Below are 23410 nucleotides of genomic sequence, written 5' to 3'. Positions count from 1 at the left end.
ACTATAACTGGAATGTAACCTTTGAAAATTGTAAATCACTATGTTGTACACTGGAAACTTATATTGTACATGAACTATACCTCAGTGGGAAAAAAAATATTCTGGATGTACAGTATGTCAGGGAAAGAGCAGTCTTGGCTGACCCCAAGGTCTTTGGCCTGAGCAACTGGAAGGATAGAGTTGCCATCAGCTGACATGGGAAGTCTGCAGCTGAAGCGGGTTGGGGAGGAAAGCAGGAATTCAGGGTGGGACCTGTTGAGTTTGAGGTCTCTATAGACATCCATCTGGAAGATTGGGCAGTCAGATACGTGGCATCTGTGGAGCGTTTGGATGATATTTAAAGCCATGAGACTGTGAGGTGATGGAAAAGCAGTTTAGACAGGAGAGGGCCAAGGACTGAGCCTGGCCCACTCCCCACCTCGGGGGAACCGGGGGTACCAGCCAGTGGGCAGGAGGAGACCCAGGAAGCGGCGGTGTCCTTTCCAGTGTCAATGAAAAGAACGTACGGAGAAGGAAGCGGTTACCATGGTATTAAGTGTTCCTGATGGGTCGAGCTGATGAAGACGAAGGACTGACCAGTGAGTGTCAACGTGGAGGTCAGCGGGGACCTTGGTAAGACTAGTTCTGGTGGCGTTGTGGGACAGAAAGGCGGATCGCAGTGGTTTTCAGACGCAGTGGGGGGAGAGGAGTTAGAAACACTGAGAAGAGTCATTTTTAAAAAACAAGTTTTTCAGCAGAGGGGGCAGAGACATGGAGTGACAGCTCCAGGGGAGACGGGGTCCAGAGAAGGGTGCTTTGGCGACGGGGGAAGTAGCTGCGTGCTGGCTGGTGGGAATGAGCGGGGGGAGAGCAAACCAGGACAGAAGAGAATGGTGACCTGGGCGGAGGGAAGCACAGAGCCCTGGTGGAGTGCTGTCCGCGAGGGGCGGGGTCCGAGCTGCGAGCTCGACTCCAGACCAGCACGCGGAGCCTGTGCGCAGGCGCAGCAGGGGAGGGCCCGGCGGCTGCGGGTAAACGTGGCCCGGGGGGTTCTTGTCTGGGTGAAATCGAAAGTGGACCAGCAGCCAGAGAAGAATACGCCAAAGTGGGTGAGATCGCTGCCCAGGAAGGTGCGTGGCCCGGGGGTGTCTGTGCACCTGGCAGCGTGCAGTCCACCCAGGTTCAAGGGAGTGAATTTAAAATGAGACCGATGAGCGTGCTTGTGTATTTTTCTCCCAGCCACTTGCAGTGACGTGGTTATAGTGGCAGAGTAGGCAGCAAGTCTAATTTAAATGAGGTCGTGGTTTTGCTGCGTGCAGTGCAGGGAGAGCGGGGGAACAGTAGCATAACAGTGGACCTCTGCACTCACACTAGGTGAGGAGGGAGTGGAGGACATGGAGGGCCTGAGACAGTGGACAGTCCCTCACAGTGAGGGACAGCTCAGGGTCACTCCCGAGAGAGCAGGAGAGACAGGCGTGGGGGGCAAAGTCGAGATCATAGCGGGGTTACAGGGTTTTGTACAACAATGAAGAGATGGTGGGACAAGAAAAGAGTATTTTGGAAACAAAAACTCCGTTCTAAATACTACACGGCTTAAGGAGATAATTATAATGAGAATTAGAAAATATTTAGAATGAGATTACTTCACATTAGATCTTGTAGGAGTAGTTAAAAGAGAGAAAGCTATACCCTTAAATGCAGAGATATGGTTGAAAATATTTGAAAATAAGAAAGAATGAAAACAAATGAGCCAAGCTTGCAAACTCGAGATGCTGGGAAGAGAACAGAGTACGCCCAAATAAAGTAGAAAGGATGAGATAAAGAGCAGAAATGAATGAACCAAAAACAAAATAGCAGCAGAGATGATTGGTAAAACCAGAAGCTGATTCTTTGAAAAAACTTATAAGATAAAATAAACCTTTGACAAGCTGATGGGGGCAGGGGGTGGGGTGGGCAGTAGGTATGAACAGTACCGGGAAAGGAAGGGGGACAGGATTAGAGAGAAACAGTTTAATCGTAAGACCTGCTTCTGAACAGCATTATGACAGTAGGCATGAAAACTTAAGTTTAAGCAGATACTTCTCTGGGAAAATATAAAATATCAAAATTACTCACGAAGAAAAAGGAAAACAGAAAAGCCCGATAACCATTAAAGGAAATTGGATAATACTTTAACCACCACCCTCCAACCCTGGGCCAAAGGCTCCAGGCCCGAACTAATTTGAGGGGAGATTTTACCAAACCTTCAAGGAACACGCATAAAGGAGATTTGTCCTTTACCGACCGTTTCAGAGAATAAAAAGGAAACCAGAATCCACACGAAATCATCTTGCCTCCAAGTTGTTCACGGACAATGAGGGCTGCTGAGGCCTGGGGCGGGACCACAAGCCAGAGTCCGTGCGTCCCGAGGCCAGGCAGCACCGGACGACGAAGGCGCCTGGCCCGTCACGCCTGGCGGCCCAAGGGCCCCCCTGTGGACGTTGGCCTCGCGACCCCCTGAGGAGTCGAGCAGGCTCGCTTTGCCCTCGGAACTGGGATCCCAGGTTTAGTGATGGGTTGTGGATACCGTCACCCTGTGTTAGGACCACGCGCGCGTCTGTGAGACAGCAGGGTCACCAGTGGTCTGGGGCGTGGAGAGGGTGGGGCGTTTTAGTTTGTGTAAACATGTGCCAACAGCACGTACAGAGATTGACGCCAGGACCGCAGTTATCCCGCTTGAGCAGCCCCCGTGTCACATTGCCCGCGCCACGCCGAGGGCCGAGGACAGTGCCCAGGACCCCCAGACGCGCGCTCGGCTGGGCCCTCTGTGCCCCTGGATGCGGCGTGTGCTCCGTCAGCACGGAGCGTGGCTCTCTCCTGTGTCCTGCGCTCAACAGCAGGCACCCGCAGCCGTGTCAGTTTGGCCCGCACACTGGTCCCGTTCGCCACACACACGGCTGTGTTTCCTGGGGGGACGCACGTGCAGCGCCACACCTGCAGCGCTGTCTGCCTCTGAGGGGCGTGTCTGGGTGGCAGGCGTGGGCCTTGCCGTGGGGGGACAGAGCCGGCAGGGCCGTCGGATTAGGTGCCCTGTGAGTTGTTCCCGCCCCCCACTCTCCCCCACGGCAGAGCACCAGCTGTGCTACCAGGTGACATCACGGCAGGGAGGGAAGTGCACTCCCTACTACATAGAACACAGACTGTTCCTTACCTGCCATCGGCAGACGTAGTCTGGATTAAAATAGTGCTCTGTGAGAGGCTTTTTCTTTCAAGTTTTTCTCTCTAATGATTCACTTTTGGCGGGTATCTCCGGTGTCTTAGGCACAGGGAGAAACTTTTATGTCATCTTCTGAGTCACGGCTGTGTTTCTTAGCCAGAACCAAAGCTTAAACCTCCCCTGCAGAACCCTAGTGAAGGAGCAAACTGTTGTCCGGTGGCAATGAGAAAGAGAAAAAGGAAAAATGGGGTATTTGGAGGATTCATTTGGCACAGAAGAAAATAATTCGAGCATAAGAGAGATGATAGGATTAGAAACTAAGCCTGATGGTGCAATGGCATCTTTCATCGTCAGCTGTTTTAAAGCACTTTATTTTATTTTATTTTATATATTTTTTTACAGTCCAGGTCTTTTATTTTCTTTACACCCATCGTGCCACGAATTCATAGGGAGTGGGCTCCAACAGTTCAGGCTCCTTTCCACTGGTTCTCACGGAGTGTGCTTCTCTGGGCGGAGCAGGCTGGCGCTTCAGTTGAACCCAAGTACCTTTCTCTTTGGCTTCCTTTTTCTTTTTTTTTTTTCTTTTTTTTTTTTTTTGTGGTATGCGGGCCTCCCTCTGTTGTGGCCTCTCCCGTTGCAGGGCGCAGGCTCCGGACGCGCAGGCTCAGCGGCCATGGCTCACGGGCCCAGCCGCTCCGCGGCATGTGGGATCCTCCCAGACCGGGGCGCGAACCCGGTTCCCCTGCATCCGCAGGCGGACGCGCAACCACTGCGCCACCAGGGAAGCCCCCTTCCTTCTTTTTCTGATCATTTTCCTTCACCCGTTTCAGGAAGCTGTCCCGGCTCTTAGAGTGCTTAATATGCTCGATACGCACATTAATTCTCTTGGCGAGAATCTTGCCCTTAACTTGTTTGTTTACAATGATGCCAACAGCATGCTGGGTAACACTGTAGACTCTCCCAGTTTTGCCATGGTAACGTTTGTGGGGCATTCTTTGTTGAACAGCGCCCATTCCCTTGATATCTACAATATCACCTTTCTCGTGGATTCGCGTGTATGTGGCCAGAGGAACAACTCCATGTTTTCTAAAAGGCCTAGAGAACATGTAGCGGGTGCCCCTCCTCTTTCCCTTTGTGTTGGTCATCTTGGCGAATTACTGGAAGATGGCGGTTCCGGCCAAAAAGTAAAGCACTTTTAACTGAGAGCATGGACGTAAAGCACATATAGACGCCCCCGACGACTCACAAAGCATTTGCACAGGCATTCACACCACAGGCATCAGCGGCATCTGAGGCAGGAAGCCTGCACGCGGTTCTCTGGGGCCGGGAAGGTCCTTCTGCTTCTCCAGGATCTGCGCTGTTACAGGAAAAACGGGTGTTGAGTTTCTATACATTTTTAATGCTAAGGAGGGAGTCTTCTCAGTAAACCCCGATGAATGGAGCAGGCTTAGTTCTGGACCAACAATAAGCCCACAGCTGTGAGGACCGGTTGAAACATTCACGTTTCTCCACGAACCGGATGCGTAAATCGTTTTTCTTAGGAAGGACCTTTTCCCTTAAAACTCTGCCATTACTAATGATGAGAAATAATTGTTTTTCCTTACCCCCTGATGGAGCATTCAGCCGGAATTACAGGCTTTAAAGAAAATGACCAAAGAATTTGAAAAATAAATCCAGTTGATGACAGGAAACTTGAACTTAAAGTGGAATTTCTGGGCGTTTGTTTTTCAAGTTTGTTTGCGCAGGCTGCTGCCCCTCATAACTCATGTGGTTCTCTGACTTTATAACTTTTAAGTTGTAGGTTTCGTCTTCATCCAAACACTTGAGCCTAAAGTTTAGGTACACTGCCCCTCGATGGTAGTATGTTTCGCCTGACGTACTGATTGTAAGCACGGTCTAAATATCACAGATATCTGCACGCGTCAAGCGGGTTTCTTTTAAACGTTACTCTACAATGTAATTAAGTATTATATGGTACTATAAAAATGTGGTATTAGCATCTTTCTCCGTGACTTTTTAAAACAACTTAGTGAGAGAAACAACTTTATGGAATAACTCTGAACTTCACTGAAGAGTTATAGCTTTAACAGAAGTTTCAGATAAGTCATGCTCTTTCTCTACTCATCCAGTGTTTAAGCAGCCATGTAACCTATAGAGAGCTCTCTTGGCTACTTTGTAAGCTAAAGATCTTAATTTAGGGTTTCTGATCAATTCAAGCGTTTGTTTCTCGTGGAGGCCCCGCGAGCGTTCTGGCAGAGTACCTGTCGTCGAGGCCCCGTGAGCGTTCTGGCAGAGTACCTGTCGTCGAGGCCCCGTGAGCGTTCTGGCAGAGTACCTGTCGTCGAGGCCCCGTGAGCGTTCTGGCAGAGTACTTATTTATCGTGCCGGCCTGTCTGGAACATAGTCTGGTGTCGGCATTCCCGACCCTGCCCCCCTGGGTGCTGACCACTCGCGCCAGTCGTCCCGGGCACCGTGTCCCCACATACTTCCAGGGGACCCTGCGGAGGTCTTGCCTCCACTCCCACCTCCACCCATGAGAGCCTCTGCTGAGGTTCTGCGCCGCCCCTTCTGGCCCTGCTGCTGTTCTGTCCTGTGTGGCCAAAGACAAGAGGCAGCGGGGAAAAGCTGCTGTGAGTTACTCACATGAAAAGGGGGTAGCTTTCCGCTTCCGTTTTGCCTCTTTTAGCTGTTGCTAAATTTAAATTTACTTGCAAAACTAAACCCATAAACCAGTTCTAGGACAGGCTTGCAGAAAGATTTTCTTGAGAGGCCTGTATAGCCCCTTACCCTGCAGTGGGTTTCTGGGATTTAAGCGTTGATGACACTGGGGCGTGGCTGTTCGTGTGTGCGAGCGTGGGAGCCCCTGGTGGCCCGGCGGCGGCGCCCGCCTGGCCTCAGGGCTCTGGCGTCCTTGTAGCGGGTGCGCTCTGTCGCTCTGATTTGTGGCTTTTGTTGCTTTTCCATAAAGGGCACACGTCCACGGCCCTTCATTTAGTGGAAAGAACTGCATGGCTTCTTTGCTCTGCGTGTCCTTATGTGTGGCATGAAGACTGACTCTTCTCTCGGGAAGGATTCGTTTCAGAGGAGCAGTTGAGGGTAGGAGGGTAGCTTTGTGGTGGGACCCCGACACGTCCTCCTCAGGAGCGTCTGTGCAGGACTCGCTGGAGGTGGGTCGTCACCGCTGTCCCCCGACCCCCGGCGGAGGGGAGAGCTTCACCTCCCGCAGAAAAGGCTGAGGGTGAAGACGGGGGAGAGGGCACGAGTGGCAGAGAACCTGCTGCTCCCTTCAGAGCTCCTCCCTCGTCCCCCCGCCCCCGGGGCTCGTGCCCCTCGAGGCGCCCAGGGATGAAAACGCCTCTCCGGACTGGGCCGTGCGCTGCCGCCGACGGTCTCCTTTAGGTGGACAGAGCTTGTCTGTTCAGTAAGTTTGTTGCGTTAGCGCTCAGTAGTGTTTGATGCGCCGAAGGAAGGAAAGGGTCAGTTGACGGTTAAAAATAAAAGTATTTTATTTGGCCCTTGTATTCCTAAATAGGCCTGAAAATGATTGTTCTATTGCAAACTCTTAGTTCCAAAAGGAGGAACAGGGATCTTGAACTATTTATAGTTCTTAATTGTTAATACTTGACTCATTACCTTCTTCCCTAAATCTGAACTGAAATATTGTATATTGTGTCTTCTCAGAAGTTTATAACCTAGTTACCCCAAACAACTGATTTGCAGGAAGCAAGAGCAACATTTTTGAAATACTAGGTAATGTCTGCCAAACTTTTGACAGACTCCGTTGGGGCCTTGAAGACCTTGTTGGAAGCCATGCTCACCTTCCACAAGGAACTTTCCTCCCCTCTGTATCTGAAGAAATGGGCAATGATAACGCATTCTGTTGGCTTTGTGCCCGCCCCCCCCCCCCCAAAAAAACCTGAAAGATTGCAGTTCTAGATGATTCGGTTTCAGGTTAGGGACCTTCAGAAAAATCTCGGCCTTACTCTTCTGGCTGAAGTCTTACAACATTTGTTTATTGACTTAAATGTCTCATGCTTAGGCTCAGCTGCCACGCTCACAAGTGCTAACAGAGAGGCTCTTTTCTGACCCCCTTGACCAGAGCGCTCCAGAACTTTATTCTGCAGTCCTGTGTTCTTTTTTGTAACAAAAGAACTTGAAAGATGTAGATGGGGACCATGTGAGATGGTGAAGCTAGTTTCAGATAACTTTAATTTTGAAAGTCACCAATTCCGAGAGGTTATATGTAGCGCGATAAAATGAAGTCTCTTTGGGTTTTACAATCTAATTATGAGGATTATTTTTAGCAGTTGTTTGTATTTGATATACAGTTTTGCCGGTATACCCACCCTCTTCCTATGCATACACATTTGTATTTGTATATTCTACCCTCAGGAATTAAAAAATTAGTTTGGCCATGAACCAGAGAGTAAACATTCTTTCTAACCTGTCTGTTGTTTCACCTGTGCCTTCGGCTTCTCTCCTCCCTTAAATACTCTTCTGTCTTTGTCTTACTCAAAATCTTTACTAGATGAAGGTTTTTAAATATATGTATATTTAAGCACTTTGATCTAGTCTGGGTAAATATCAGGACCCCTTCTGCAGGCTACTGGTCTCTGTTGAGTGGCAAATACAGCAAGCAGCATAACTAAAATGTTCTTCTGTGGGTGTAATAATCCCGTCACGTTTGATGCCCCAAATGTAACCTGCTCACAGATTCTGAAGACAGAGGCAGCTGCCGTCTGCTCTTCCTCTGGTGATGTACACAGTCGATCTGGAATTGTCAGCTCACTGGGGAAGGCGGGGAATCACGTCCTTCATTTAGGAAAAAGTGAGTTGGAATCCCAGATGTTCCTTTCTCGAGACGCTGGAAGGGCTGTGCTGGTTCCTCTGCTGAAGCTCTTCCGGGACACGCAAGGAGTCTCCATTCGTGCCCTCGGCCACAGGGCACGTGCGGGGTCCGCGTGGATGGCCCGAGTGTCTGTGTGGTGAAGTGCTGACCGTCCGACACAGTGGCGATTCTGGGAATTGTAGCCACCATAATAAAAAAGCTTCCCCTCCTGACTTGTGACGGTATTTGTCTGCCAAACCTCCAATTTTGTTTAAAGAGTAGTGACTTCCGTAGTGCTTTCAGGTTCTCCTGACCCAGCACTGTGGCACTGGGAGCAATCTGGTTCAGAGCACGCGTCCTTTGCCAGTTTGGTAACTCGGGGACTAGGAACCGCTGTGCCCTTCTCACTGGGAAAGGACTTGCACTGGCTGCCGTCTTGTCTTTCGAGCTGTTTGACTGCGACCCGGGACGCACGGAAGGAGTCGTGTGCCGGGAGCGCCCCTCCGCCCCGGAGCGCACGCGGAGCTCCTCTGCCTGCGAGACACCTGCGTCCGCTCACAAGCCCGGGTCTCTGCTGAGCCTGTGGCCGAATCCCTCTGCGACGAGACCCGTCTCTCCAAAGTCCTCTGGGGTTCCAAGAAGTTACCTCATTCGCACCGCGCGTACCCTAGTATGATGAGAGAAGTGGGTTGTTTTCACTTTTTACTTTGAAACAATTTCAAATCTGTAGCAGTATTTCAAGAATAGTACAAAGAACTGTAAACCCTTCACCCAGAGACCACATTTAAACATCACCAGTTGTCCCAGTAACGCCCTCCGTGGCGGAAGGATCCAGTCTGACCTTCCTCTCGCCTTGGTTCTCCCGACCTTGGCATTTATAAGGCGAGAGGCCTGCATGTACTCCTGGGTGTGGGCCGCTTTGCCTCAGAAGCAGGCCTGTTTCTGCGTGTTTTACACAACGTCTCAGAAGTGACACTTGGCTCTTCTCTTTCTGCCCTGACGGCCTGTCCACTCCTGGGGGCACTGACCCTGAGTCCCTTGGTTAGGACGGTGTCACCACAGGAAAGCCCCATTTTCTTCCTTAGTGATTAGCATTTTATGAGGTGATAACTTTGGGATTACGCAAAATCCAGCTTCTCATCCTGCTTTTACCCGCTAGTTTTGGCATCCGTTAATGTTTCTCTCTTGAACTGATTTTCCAGTGACATTTCCCAAATGGGGATTTTTATCTAATTTGATTACTCCTTTTACATTCATTGGTAGGCATTCTAGTGTAAGGAAGAGCTTTCTCTCCTCCTCTGTTTTGTCATTCCCTTATTTGTATTAGAGTGTGCTTAGGAATCCCTGTTTCCCTCAGTGGGTTTTTGTTTTTGTTTTTGTTTTTATTTATTTATTGTTGGCTGCGTTGGGTCTTCGTTTCTGTGCGAGGGCTTTCTCCAGTTGCGGCGAGCGGGGGCCACTCTTCATCGCGGTGCGCGGGCCTCTCACTGTCGCGGCCTCTCTTGTTGCGGAGCACGGGCTCCAGACGCGCAGGCCCAGCAGTTGTGGCGCACGGGCCCAGTTGCCCCGCGGCATGTGGGACCCTCCCGGACCAGGGCTCGAACCCGTGTCCCCTGCATTGGCAGGTGGATTCTCAACCACTGCGCCACCAGGGAAGCCTTCCTTCAGTGGGTTTTTACTTGTTACTCTTATTTATTTTGATGATCCGACTGTCCCAGGTTTGGCTTTTTAAGCAGGTCTGTGTGTCCTTCTGTCACACCCCCATCCTCGTCTGAGTGCTTTTCTTCTTCCTGACACAAGAGACCCAGGCTCATTTGCTTTGCTCCCCAACTCGAATCAACAGCCATTTCTCCAGGGAACCCCATTGCCATTAGCAGAGAGTGACATTTAGAAACAGTGGTCTGGGCACTGGCTGTGCAAAGGCTTCTCCACCAGTGCAGAGCCTATTGCTTCCTAACCCCTGACCCCAGCCCTAACCCCTGACCCCAGCCCTAACCCCTGACCCCTAACCCCAGCCCTAACCCCTAACCCCAGCCCTAACCCCCACTGTCTGCAGGCCCCTGACTAGACCGGGCTCCTGCCTCATGGCCGCACCTTCCCTTACACTAGGGCATTGCCTTCCAAGAAAGGGGATTGGGAAGGAGGGAACAAGGTAGGTTCTTCCCTAAAGCATTTGGAAAGGAGATTCTGTCTTCATTCAGTAGCTGTTTACTAACCGTAATCTGAGCTCTTTGCTTCAGATTTTCATTGAGATCCTTGCGTGTGTTTTCTAGCTGCGTGTGCGTGTGCGTGTTGATCAGCACTTTGGTGATAAATTCCCTGTATTGCGCACATCCATACGCTCGGCACTGCATAGACATCAGGCCTAAATTATAGAATAACTGCAAGACAGGCATTATTTTACCATTTTGGACGTGAGCCAAATAAGATTCAGTGAGGGTAGAGCGTTTTGATCACGTCAGACAGTTAAGTAGGGGTTGGATTTCAGCGCAGGCTACCTGACCTCAAAGCCCACACCCTTCCCGAACCGCAGGGCAGTGTGCTGGTGTACTGATGCTTTGGGGGTCCTCACTGGGGGACATTTTACCAAACATCATCACTCTTAAACCATAACATTTAACTTTCTTGATTTAAAATATGAGAGGAAAAGTTAGAAATTACTCAACTGGCTCATTAATTTCTATACTCAGAAGACCCCACTGGAGGAGACTTTGGGAGAACCCCTGTGTCTGCTGGTTCTTATGTTTATTGGAGATTCTGTTGAGCTGTCTGCCCGGGACTCTTCAGTCAGTTATAACAAAGAACCTCCTAAAGTTTAGGAACTTTTTTCTCTACCTTACCTGGAAGAAATAAAACATGAACCCAACATTCTCTCCTGCCTGTCGGAAATAGATTTTTTTTCCAAACAGATGGCTGTTTGCGTAGCTCTCACTCTGGAGAGTTTGTTTACCAGGCTCCTTGGTTACTAGACCTTAACTTTAGAAAGAATATACCGGACCCTCAATTGGGGAAGAAAAGAAGAGGGCAATTCTTTGTTATTCTTTGCTATTCCTCCATGCTGCGTGTCTGATCAAGCAGCCTCCTCGGCTGTAATGTGTGTGCCGGGTCAGAATGTTATACTCTGTGCCAGGCCAGTGTGCAGGAAAGTGCAGATAGTTTTCACCTCTGGCTCCCTGACGTGGGAATGGTACTGGAAACATGGTACTGCCTGAAAACTAGATTATGATATAACCAGAAGGCACCAGACTGTGACCACAGACACTTCCGCTCACGTTTACCTTCACTGGGATGTGAAGGCGACTTTGATGTTCTCAGGGGAGTTCATGTCTCTTCAGTAAGAAAGGAAACACCAAGTGCCTGCTGGAGAAAAAAGCTAAATATATAAAAGAACAAGTGAACAAAAGAAAGAGCTTAGGTGTAACTTTCTGGAGGATTTTTCTCTGTTGCTCACTTTCTGACGTGTTCCTGTGAGTGTCTCAGATAGGCAGCATCTCCGTGAAGGATGCGAACTGGCCGGTCTTCTCAGACCCTCCGGGGGGCTGTGGTGTTCTGTGCCCTCGTGCCGGCTGTGTGTCTTCTGCCCCGGCTCCCAGCCCCTGAGAGCCGGTCCCCTCGCCTGTAAGAGGGTGGGGCTTTTCAGCACAGGTGAGAGCACCAGGTGAGACCGTGCACGCTAAAACACTCTGTACAACTTGAAGGGCTTCGCCGTTGTCAGTGCCGCCGAGAAGCAGACGTAAGAGGTGAAGAGAAACAAAGAGCAGCACTAAACAGGCCGTTACATCCCTTTCCCCGTTGCCCACGAGGAATGAAATCACTGCACATGCCCCACAGAGACAGCCCGGACACCGTGCTCATCAGAATTGTTCCTGCCGTCTGGTCGTGAGCAAGGTTCTCGTCCTTCTCGCCCCAGCCTTCCCGGAGCCAGTCTTGCTGTGGGGATGTTACATCAGTATTTCTTTTCTAAGTGCAGGGGTCTAATAGAGAAAAACTCACCCTTACAGATGGGAGTAGCTACAAGGTAGGGTTTCGATTGTATGTTTTTTAATTGGGCCACACCCCGCGGCAAGCAGGGTCTTAGTTCCCGGACCAGGGATCGAACCCAGGCCCTCGGCAGCAAATGTACCAAGTCCTGTCCACTGGGCCACCAGGGAGTGCCCCATAAGGAGGACTTAGAACATAAGATTCGTAGATCTGCACCCCCAGGATAACGGGCCTTTTAGACGCGGTACAGTTGTGGTTTGTGGTAGAATTCATCAGGCCTCCTAAGGAGTTTTTCAGGTTAGAAGTGAATCAGGACCCCTTCATAAACTTTTCAACCTGTTTTCTTCAGACCAACCCCATTTCCCTCGATTCGGTTTCACACATTGGTCATAAGAATAAAGAAGATATCAAGACAGTTGGAGGGAAAAGAGTGGCTTGCTGGGAAGACATGAAGGCGAAAGTATCAATTTCATGTGGGGAAAGGAGGGCAGGATAGCGTTTCCAAGATCCCAGAGAGAAGTGAGTTGTTACTCTGGGGATAAACCCATCTGCTTAGAAAGCATTTGGCCTAGAAGTGTTGGATAGGGTAGTGATGACACAGAGTGCAAAAGATTAAACTTGAGATGTTTCAAGGCCAAATCCAAAATCCTTCGACACCAAGCAAATAAATTCCTTTCTTTTTAACTCTTGACGTTCTCTGCGGTCGTGCAGTCAGTTCCCCTGTCTCTGTTCTCTCCTTATTTCTGACCCTCCTCTCTCTCCCCTCGCCTGGCCCCCCGCCCCATCTCAGTCCTCCCGATTATGGCATTTTGTAAAACTCTGCTAAGCACTGTACTCAGAGGCTCTGCCGTCCAGGTCTCTTGTGTACGGAGAGCTTCCTCTGCCGTGGCCGGAGTTTCAACTTGCGGCTTCCTCATGGGGAGGCAGGAATGACGTGTCGTTAAACTTGGACATAAAAGGGCTGAAGGTGCTTTGACTGATGTGTCTGTCTGGGCTTTGTTACTTAGGGACCCAGACGTGGAAAAGTCCCCGCTCTCCCACGTGGAGAAGCGTCTGAGAAGCCGGCCGAGGGGGTGGGTGCCCGGGGTGTTGGCTTTGTCCCTGAGCCCCCAGGGGGCCCCCCTGAGTTCCCAGAGGCCGGCGGGCTTTCCTCTCCTCCTGCAAGTGGCAACCCGAATTCTGAGTGGAAAGTGCATCTTTGCCCTTGGCCCGTGTCCAGCATTCCTCGCTGAGCGAATAGGATTTGGAATGTCAGAGTCGGAGGGCGGGAGCGTGTGGGGCTGCGTGTTTATATGTGAAAGCAGCCTCCTCTGGCTTCCTGAGACTGCTTCCTTCTCCTAAACTCTTAGTACCTTATTTGTGTGTTGTTCTTTGGTTTTTGTTTTTAAGCTGTTTACGCTGCATTTATCACGGCGGTTGATCACAGGGGCACTTCCAGACCCCGTTCAGCCCTGGAGCCCGGCTCCGGGGAGGCAGCATGGTGTCCAGAGGGTTTGCGCGTCTTCCCTCCGGATGAAGCGACAGGAGCTGTTCGCAGGCTCGTCCTCCGGGGGATCTGAGGTCGTCTCCTCCGGGGCGTGACCTGCTGTCCCGGAACCCGGACCCAGGTTCTGCGGGGCTGGGTCGGCGGCGGGGCCCAGCCCAGCGCCTGTGCTGGAGCCGGACGGAGACACGCCTCGGCCCCCGTGTGACTGTGGACTCACTGACTGGGTGGCTTCTGCCCTTGATTCGGTTCAGCTCAAAGGCGAGATCTGGGGGTGCCCCGCCGGCTCTGCCCCCGAGGGGCCATGTCCTCCCTGCACGGCCGAGGCAAGGACCTCGCTCGGAGCAGGACGGCTCAGTCGGACTCGCCCCCGGGCTCGCCCTCCCCGACGGCCAGGACGCTCCGAGTAAGCGGCCCTCCTTCCGCCCGCGGTCTGTTGGGGGCGGGCTGCGAGGCCGGGCCCTGGGGCTCGGTCAGGACGTGTGGAGCCAGCCGGCCAGGGAGACGGAGGCCCCGCCGGGAGCTGTTCTGCAGGAGGTTCCTGTTCCTGGTTCTTGACGGCATCGTAGGTGACAGCGGGCTTGAATGCCTGACACAGCTTCTGTCTTTCAGCGTCAGTTGTGAAATGCTCGACAGGGAGAGCGTAGGGGCCTCCTTACCGGGTCTTACGGGCTTTCTCTGATTCACGCGGTGCGTTTAGTCCCTTTCCTGTGTTTTATGGGTCAGTACGGTGTTTTGGGAGAAGCAGCTCCCAGTGGCTGCGGAAGCACGCTCAGTGACCTCAGGCACGTGTAGGTGCTGCGTGTGCAGGTGCTGCCCGTGCATTTGTGCAGGCGTGTACACGCGGGGGCGTCTTTGCGATCCTGTGTGTCTGTGAGTGATAAAGAGAGAACAGGACGGGCAGGCGTTCTGGACACTGGGACCCTACTCCTCCTTGACCGTCAGGAAACTTTGCGCTTAAACAGCCAAAGAAGCACCTCCCGGCTGTAGACAGCCAGCTCTGGGGGTGTTTGCAACGCCCCAGGCAGGTCCGGTCTCTCTGGTGAGTGTTTCTGTGGACGTGGATTGCACGTGGATTCAGGTGTCTCCCGTGGGAGGCCGGCAGAAGCCAGCCGTGCTGCCGGGGGCCCTGCTGGGCGCGGGGTGAGGTGGCAGCCCCTCCTCAGGGAGCGAGAGCCTCTGTGCTGGGGAGCAGGATGGTCACAGCTTCCTTATTTGGAGAGGAAGCCTGAAGAAGTCCTGGGCTCTTGTGAGTGGCTTGACACCACGTTCAGCGTCTGTCTCCCAGTGTAAATGACCCCGGGGTCTCTCCCGTGGGCGTATCGCCGTCGTGGGCGTGGCAGCCGCTTTGCACGTGGCCTGGGCTGCTCTCTCCGGGGGTGCGCGCCCCCGCCGCGCGCACAGCTGCCAGGCTGGGTCCCCAGGACGGAGCGTGCCCTGCTCCCCTTCCCTCTCGGCGGCGCCGGGGGTGCCCCGTGGTGTGAGGAGCCCTTGTCAGCCTCGCTGAGCCCCGTAGCCCTGGCTCCTGGAGCCGGGATGCCCCCTTTTCCCTTCCTGGGTGAACCCGTGTCCTCCCTGGAGGGGCGCTGCTTCCTCGCCCCAGTCCTCGCGCCACCGTCCCCCACCCCGACTCTTCAGACAGAGGCCGCAGTGGGAGAGAGCTTGAGGATTTGGATGATAGGAGCTGAAATGCGGTGGCTTGCGTGACGAGCCGCTTCCCAGGCTCAGTGCCCGTGTCCGCGGGTTCCCGCCGTCACCTCAGCTCCGTCTGTGGCTCCCGGAGTCCGGACAGCCTGGGCCCGTGCTGCAGAGACCGCTGCCACTCCGCGGTAGTGTTGGAGAGAGTGGCAGACACACGGACTAATTCAGGGGCTGCTGACCCCTGGAACGGGTTAGAAAACCGAGATGTACCTCCTAGGAGTCCGGTCTCGTCTCGTCTCGCGTGCTGGCGGGCTCGCGCGCTCTCTGAGAGCTGGTCTGGGCGTCGGGTGGTGGCGGTGTCTTACCTGCCTCCTGATGCTGCTTCAGGACAGATGCGGGGTTATTCCTGCGCCGTGTGATACAGATGCCGCTGCAGGACAGGCCGGGGCAGACTTCTGAGCATCTCGGGCCAATATAAACACAAGCATTCTTTCCAAAGCACCTGACACGTTCCAGGCCGGAGACTCTCACTGCCTCGAGTAATCCTCGGGCACCTACAAGGCGGGTGTCGCCGTCCCCGCGTCGCAGGGGAGGACGCGGAGGGACGCAGAGGAGCGGTCCCTTCCGTAGCATCCTCACCAGCGAGAGCGGAATCCGGTCCGGCCCTCCTCGTCAGCGGCACCGGAGCACACATCAGATATATCGGAAGGTTGAGGACACGGCAAGGTCAACGCGGACAGTTAAGAGCTTGGGCAGCTCTGGACGCGGTGGGGACGCAGGAAGCTGAAGTGGGGGGGCTGTGTCTGCAGACAGGGAGCCCCCTTAGGGTCGGAAACGCCTGGGCCTCTCGCAGCACAGGTAGGTGCTGGGGCGCGTCTGCTGGGAACGGCTCTGTCCGTCCTCACGGAGCCCGGGGGCTCCTGCTGGCGCCGGTCCCGTCAGAGGTCGCGCACGGCTCAGGAGCTGTAGCTGCCGGAGCCCGTTCCGTAATTCGGAGGGTCGAGGCACACGCCAGGGGAAACAGTGTTGTCCAAAGGGCTGAGCAGTGAATGCTTCCATGTAAGGAAAACGTCCTCAAAGGGCATTTGACAGTAATGGCTGTCGGACACCTTGCTCGGAGATGGTCAGGATGCAGAGAGGGCAGCCGGTAAACTGCAGCTCCCCGGGTTAGTTCTAACTTGAGAAAACAAGTGGTAGCATGATTTTTCAGTAATTGGAAAACCGAAACTGTCTCATCTGCCTTTAAACTCCCGGCAGCATCCAGTACTTTTAATATTATGTAATCCAGTGTTTCTGTACTTGGTAAAACCGTGACCCCTTTTAAATAATGTGATAACCTAATGTTTGCCTAGAGATTGTGCAACTCATATCCTCCCTAATGAAATAATCACTTACATGAGAAAGACGGTATGTGTCCTCACCAGCCAAGGATTTTGTTTACTTTCTCTAGTTTCTAGTTTAAAAATAAAAAAACATTTGTCATTCTCTGAACGCAAGATTATACTATTAAACATCGTTTTTAAATCCACCCCTCCCTCTGTAAGGAAGACGTCCACCACCCACCCCTCATAACCCACTAAAGCTGTTCTGGTCTCTGCTGACCCTGAGAGTGAAATACTTTTTTTAAACAATTCTTTTGATTTTCACACTAGGTTCACACTAGTCCAACGTCTCTTTGTCTCTAAAAATTGGGGGGTGGGGGGGAGGGGGTGCTCCCTGAGTGACAGACCTGCTCGTCTCTGATTTCTCGCTCAGGGAAAGCGGGACAGCTCGCAGAGTCGGCCTCGTGACTGGTGGGCGCCATGCCGGTATTTACTGGTGAAGCTTTGAAGGCTCAGCCTCTCCTCACACTGTGAGCCACTCCACGAGGTGCCAGGCTCACACGTTTGTGTAAAAGCTTCCTTTTGATGTAATTTTCCAACATAAAAAAGATAATAATTCTGAACGACAAACATATTAGACACCTCTAGCTCTTTCTTGCTCCTTAATCACTGTGAATATTATTGGGTCTCAAGTTTATAAATTCTGTTAACTTAAAAACTAGTCAGTTTAGATGGTTTAGCATTTTAAAATCATCTTGAAAGCAAGAGCCAGGTAATCACTGGTCAGTATTCTCAAATTATTATTTGCTAATTTAACAAAATATTCTTCAATACAGGGCATATCGAAAGATAACAGACTACTTGAGAATGTCCAACTTGTAGTGCTTAGTTGATATTTGTTGTACTGCATAGTTTTGAAGTAAGTGGGACATCAGCTGAACCCTGGGAATCTTTTAAATGGACAGATTTTCTTTGAATTGTTTGGCATTTATGATAACAGGATTTGGCCTGCATCTATAAACCAAGATCAGTAGCATTTTTCCCATGTAACCTGGTTTGTTATTCCTTTAGGACTTACATCTCAAGAGAAAATACAGATTTTACATAATATTTTTCACCCCCGCTGTTAATGTAAATAAAGGGGAAAATTTACCAGCTTGTTTTGTTTTATAACCAGCTCTACAAACTAATGAGGGTACATTTGGTAGAAAGTCAGGGGACAGAGGATCGCTGCTCTCAAGAGCTCACCCACGAGGTGCTCTTCCCTTCCAGGCGCTGGTGTGGAGTCCGCGTCTTTCCCTCCTTTGTGCTCTCTCCTGTGGCCAGCACCGAACAGCTTTTAGGCTGTTCCTTTATCCTTTGTTCCTCTCATCCTGCTCTCGCATTTCCAATCTGGAATCCATTTTTTACTCCTTTATAATCCGTTGAAAGAGGGTGAGAAGCATTTGTCTGGGTGAATAATACTAACTAAGGGTGCAAGCTGTTAACCATTTTTTTTTTCTCTCTAATTAAAACCACTAGTGTATTGGGTTGGGTTGGGTTGGGTTGGGTTGGGTTGGGTTGCGTTGGGTTGGGTTGTGTTGGGTTGGGTTTTTTTAATTCCACTCAAGAAGAGTCAGTAAGCAGTAACTCTTTCGCAAGGAGTCTTCCTAAGCAATGTAGTAGAACCTGTAGGAATGAAAGCGGTTCCCCACAGGGAACAGTTCCATGAATCCTAGGTAGACGCCGGGCTGGGTCAGCCACGGAGGAGAGGCTTGTTCACCAGAGGCTGGTTCCATGGCAAACGAACACCAAGGCCACCCACCCTGTTCTGAATCCTCCCACGATTAACGATCCATGAGCATCTGCTATCTAAGTAGGCCTGTACTAGATCTGGAATTGAGAGACAAAAGACACAGTCCCTGCCCTCAGGGAGCCAGCAGTCTAACTGGGGAGATGAGAAGGGAACTCCAGGATTATAACAAAGGGAAGTGAATCTTCTAATAAAGGTATGTGGGCCCAGGTGCTTTGTTTTCGGAGACCAGTCAAGCGGGAGATGCCATTAGGCTGTTGAACGGACAGTAAGAATAAGCAGTGCGTTACTGAGGTGGAAAAAAGACGAGAGGAAGTAGAGTACTACTCTGAGAGCTGCAGGTCGGTGTGGCTGGGACCGAAGGTGTAATTTGGAGGGTGAACGAGGAGTGTAATCGGAAGTTCAGCTGGAGACGCACAGGGGCCGGTTCGTGTTGGGCTTGGCTTGTCGTTCCGAGGATTTGGAGGGCTGGCCTGTGGGTGAAGGACTGAGAGGTTGAGGTCAAGGTGCTGTGATCGGAGCTGTTTGCTTGTTAGAGAAATGGCTCCGGCAGCTGAAGGCTGGACTGTCGGCGGGCACGGGGGTAAGGTCGGTCCTCCGCTGAGAAGTGAGGGCCCGGACGGAGGCGCTGTCTGGTGGTCGGAGGACCGTCCGGCCGTTTAGAAGTGGACTGGGGCGGGGTGAGCCCGTGAGCGGGCAGGGGCCAGGGCGACTCTCAGGCCTCTGATCGGGGCCACTCGGTAGAAACCGGCAGGACGCGGCTCGGCGGGCAGGGCAGGAAGCAGCGGGGGCCGAGTGTGGAGGCGCCTCACGCTGGGATGTGCCGAGTTAGAGGGACTTCGGGAGGTTCGGCACTGACACCAGAAAGTAGCTGGTCCGAAGCTCGGAAGGAAATGATGGGCTGGAAATACGGATATTTATGATTCCAACCAAGGAGTAGATGTCACGTAAGGAACGAGCTGAGAGTAAAGCCTTGGGGAGTAACAGCAAGAGGTTAGAAGGCTCTTCCCGTGCATGGCCTTATCCTCTCCAGTCACCACGGGGTCACACGAGGGAAGACAGAAGGCCTTGAGTCTTGTCTGTACGTCTGCAGGTATTGTGGTCAACTTGATGTTCCAGAGATGAGCTCCAGCCCCAAAGAATCCAGAAATGGAAGGTCAGTCGGGTCAAGAGGTTGGGGTTCTCGTTTTCAGCACAGCCAGTGGGGCCACCGGGGAGAGCGTTTCCCACGTGAGCAGTTCCCAGATTATGCAGCATTGCTTCTCCCTTTTCCTCAGCCTCGTAATATGTGGGGGAGCTGGCGATTAGAATCAGGAGATGGAGGGGAGCGGCTCGAGCTGGCTTCCGGCTGCCTTTTGCCCCTTCCGCTCCTGGTCCTGGCTGTGTGTCGCTCGGTGGGTGGCAGCCGCCCACACCTGGGCCTGGTCCTCACCCCAGCCCAAAGCCCAGCCTCCCTCTTGGGTCACAGTGCAGGAGTCCTCCCGGTGAGCTGACGGGGAAAGACATGGGAGCGTGGCTAGACTTTGACCTCCGCCTGCTTCCTTGTGAAAGCAGCGTCTTCGTGTCGGAGCGTCACAGCTCCTGTGGGCTTCCAAGATCGACCTCCCGTGGTTGGTTATCTGGGAGAGAGTGTCACTGTGCAGACAGTAAAAGAATGACCTTAAATGCCTGTGGGTTAGAAAGGGTAAGTAGGAATTAGCCTGGATGATCAAAATCTACAAACAATCAAAACCCTGGACTTGAGCGGAAGAGTTTGCTTGAGCTTATTCCTCCGGCAGCCAGCAGGCCCCGGCAGAGAGGAGTGGGCTGTGGAAACTGGTATTTATAGAGCGTCTCCTGTGCCGGGTGCTGCGCCAGGCACGCGACTCTCGCTTCATCCTGCTGATAACCTTACGCACCAGGTACCGTTCCCCCGCCTTTACCCGTGAGGACGCCGAGGCCGAGGGAAGGTAGTAGTTGTCTGAGCCCATGCGCCAGCAGATGCCGGAGCCGGCAGCGCTAAACCGTGTAGCGGTCCGGGGAACCGCTGCGTCTCCGTGAAATAGCTCCTGAGTTATTGCTGACACCCCTGACCATTCAATCTGTTTTGAAAAGAGAGATGGCGATAATAAACCTGTTGTAAAGAAGGAAAAAGTTCACAGAATAATTTAGAAAGAGACAAATCAATTTAGATAAAGTCAGAATTTTGCAACATTTAAAAGTAGGTATAGTTTTGTTACTTCTAAGTATCTACATTAGAACTGTTGCTTAGGAGAAAAGATCTGCTCTACCCTTGAAGGTTGTCACCTAAAATCATTTTTAGCGAGTGTATTAGTAAATAGTTCTCTAAAGCCATTTTTATAAGTGCTCAAAAACAGATCCATTAGGTAAGGTCATTTATCTTTTTACGCTATTAATTTATTTATAAAATAATTTTTAAGCAGCTGGTACAAAGGTATGCTTCAATTCAGGACCTGTTACATTATAACAAGTTCTGAATTAGAAGAGCCTGAATTTCTGAGGTTTCTCTTATCTAAGGGATCTTTCACCTGCCAAAAATCAAACACCCTGTGCGCACACGTCTCCTCTCCCTAAGGCCTATACGGTAAAACACCAGTTTTGCTCTGGGAGTACAGTTTAGCCCCTCAAATCCAAAGAACCTTGTGCATCTGAAGACTCGAGGTCCATAGGGGGTATAAAAGGTCAAATTTAGTGGCAGAGTCAAAGAAAGCTTCAGTTCTGTACCTTTCAGAGCTGCCGGTAGCACTGGGGCTACTGTCGAGGTCCCAGCTAGTGCCCGATTTCTCACAGGACAGGTCCTGCAGAACAGCGTCATGCTTCACGACCACCCTGTTTCTAACTCCAGGCTGATGCTTTTCATAGGGTCGTCCTTCTACGAAGCCTTACCAGAAACCTCCAGACAGCGTCGGTCTTCCTTTGCTGGCAACCCTTTTTATCTGCTGTGTGTACCAGACAGCCTAGCGTCTGACTGCACTCAGGTGATGACTGTCATTGTTTTGTGGGTGTTCTCAACTTTCCCCCACCAGAGCAGGGATCTGAGCCCAGAGGACACTGTCTGAGGCCCCCTCACTCACAGGGAAAGGATGCACTGCCCGACCCTGGTCTGCTCTCTACTCCTGGCCTGTGCGGCCCCCTGGAGGGAGTCGGCCGTGCACTGTGAAATCCTGTTTCTGTAGTGAGGGCTTGAGGGCTAATAGCCACAGGTGTTCTCGAGGCTCTTCAGATCCCTGCTTGTGGCAGTTTGCTAGTGTGTCGACAGCTCTAAAATATGTGAGTTAATATTTTGGTTTCTGTGGGAACAGAGAGAGAAAGCTAAGAACAAAGGAAGTCCCTAACCTTTTGTGGAACCGACTTAGCCGAAAAAGTTTTTCCTTAGGCTACTTAGGTCCCGAGTATCTGTTTCCTCTTAAGAGGTGAGGTCTGGAGAGCCTCACTAACCCCTCGGCAAGGGTTTTGATTCACAGCCTAGTCTGAATAAAATTAAAATAACTGCTACCCAAATAGGCTGCTGGACAGTGATGTTTCCCAGGTAAAAAATCCACCTCTTCCCAGGCTGTGGGCCTGGAAAGCTTAATGCTGAGGAGGCATGATGATGGCCCTAACCGGGTGGCGGGACCCACTACCCTGCAGAGCCTCACGGCCCCGGGGGCCGTGCTCAGGCCGCACTTGGAATTGTCTGCGCGATGTTAGGGGCTCCTGCAACTGCGTGCACCGCACGTGCCAGCGCAGACCTGAGACTGAGTGACGGTGCGTGTTAAATGTGAGTGGCGTGACCCTTGGCTAGAGCCACACGCGTTAGAGCAGCTGTTGTCCTTGGTCACCGTCACCTGGCGTGTGAAAGCTGCCCGGAGAAGACGCCGCAGTCTGTAAGTGTGTTTACGGATCATAGGGGTTTACAGATGACCTGTAAGCACAAAGGGCTTGCCTTGGATATTTCAGGGAAACTTTAGTACGTTCAGATATCGCCTTCTACAATAAGTACATTTTGTGAGTTCCCCCAAAAATCTAGAAATTCTTCAGAAGCTGGGAATACCCATAAAGAAAAGGTACAGGCCTGCATAGAAAATAAGAGCTGTAGAATTCCAGTAATGTTTGGGCAGCGTGATCTATAGCTATAGCAAAAGATGGGTCTCTTTCTACCATTTGAAATGTAATGAGATGGACCAGAACATGTGCAGTAACATTCAGTCATCTTGTTGCTACGTGCAGTATGAAATTGGTGGGGTCGCCACAATCTGGCAGTGAGGTTTTTCAGAAATGTTTACAGTGTAAATGGGATTATAAGTACTGTATTTCTTGACTTTCCTGTTTTTTTTTTTTCCCATATGTATTAAGTACTTGGTAGAGACACATCAAGGAGTAAACTAAGATGAAGTTAGATGTAACTTAATACTTTTAATGCTGTTAGCATCCGGCTCGGGAGTACCGTCCGGCACACACAGCTGCTGGGTGGATGCACAGTTCGCCAGCATCAGTCGTGCTTTCAGCCTTATTCTGATTCAGAATGTCTGTAATCACCCACCTGCAGCTGACTGGCCGTGTACCGTGGGTATTTCTTACTCTGAGGATGTTACAGGTAAACTAGACCATGTCTTTTTAAAGTGGGACTTTCTAAGATGGCTCGTTGAGATGTCCTGGCCTGGGCTCCAGGGCCCGCGTATGTGATGAGGTGGTCCTCCCTCGACCGTGTTACGGGCATCACCGACCTTATGAGACGTGGGCCTGATCCAGTCACCAGCCCTGCACGCAGAGAGCTTTCTTGGCTGATGGCAGAGGAGTGTGGAAAGGAGCCCCCATGTCACTGCGTGAAGGGGGGATGGACACGGGGGCCTCCAGGATCGGGGGCAGCCCCGGCGGCCACAGGCAGGGGTTCTCCCCCGAGCCTCCAGGTGAGAGCCCAGCCAGCAGACACCCGGTTCTGCCCGTGAGAGCCTGGCAGGGCGCGGCCAAGCCGATGGTGGGGCAGCAGCAAGAGAAAATGAATATACTTGGACGTGTGATGATATTAAGGGAATACTCATTTTTTAGATACAGGGGAAAGCACCTCACGCAGGCCTCAGCATCGCTGTCCCCTACTGTCGCATCTCTGCGTAAATCGTGAAAGTTTTTACCCCCGCCCCGGCCCGGCCCGGCCCCCACCTGCATCTCCAGATTGTTCAGGGCCCCCAGATATATTACTGGAACAATA

The 23410-nt window shown here is 51.7% G+C and overlaps 2 protein-coding genes across 12 annotated transcripts in view; one reads left to right on the top strand and one right to left on the bottom strand.

The window, feature by feature from the left end:
* Nucleotides 1-23410, top strand: part of PPP1R12B (protein phosphatase 1 regulatory subunit 12B) — a 221015-nt gene that overhangs the window by 168970 nt on the left and 28635 nt on the right. The gene's annotated exons all lie outside the window — the stretch shown is intronic.
* On the bottom strand, nt 1966-5117 carry LOC102984046 (60S ribosomal protein L21-like). Its single transcript, XM_055083985.1, has 2 exons — nt 3954-5117; nt 1966-3733 (listed from the first exon to the last, which is right to left on the bottom strand). The coding sequence occupies exons 1-2, from the start codon at nt 4318-4320 to the stop codon at nt 3597-3599; spliced, it is 504 nt and encodes a 167-aa protein (XP_054939960.1). The 5' UTR covers nt 4321-5117; the 3' UTR covers nt 1966-3596.

Source organism: Physeter macrocephalus, chromosome 4 (genome assembly GCF_002837175.3).
Source record: "Physeter macrocephalus isolate SW-GA chromosome 4, ASM283717v5, whole genome shotgun sequence".
In the NCBI taxonomy this organism is placed as follows: domain Eukaryota; kingdom Metazoa; phylum Chordata; class Mammalia; order Artiodactyla; family Physeteridae; genus Physeter; species Physeter macrocephalus.
The sequence above is the reverse complement of the archived record's forward strand: the minus strand, read 5'-3'. Positions and strand labels throughout refer to the sequence as shown.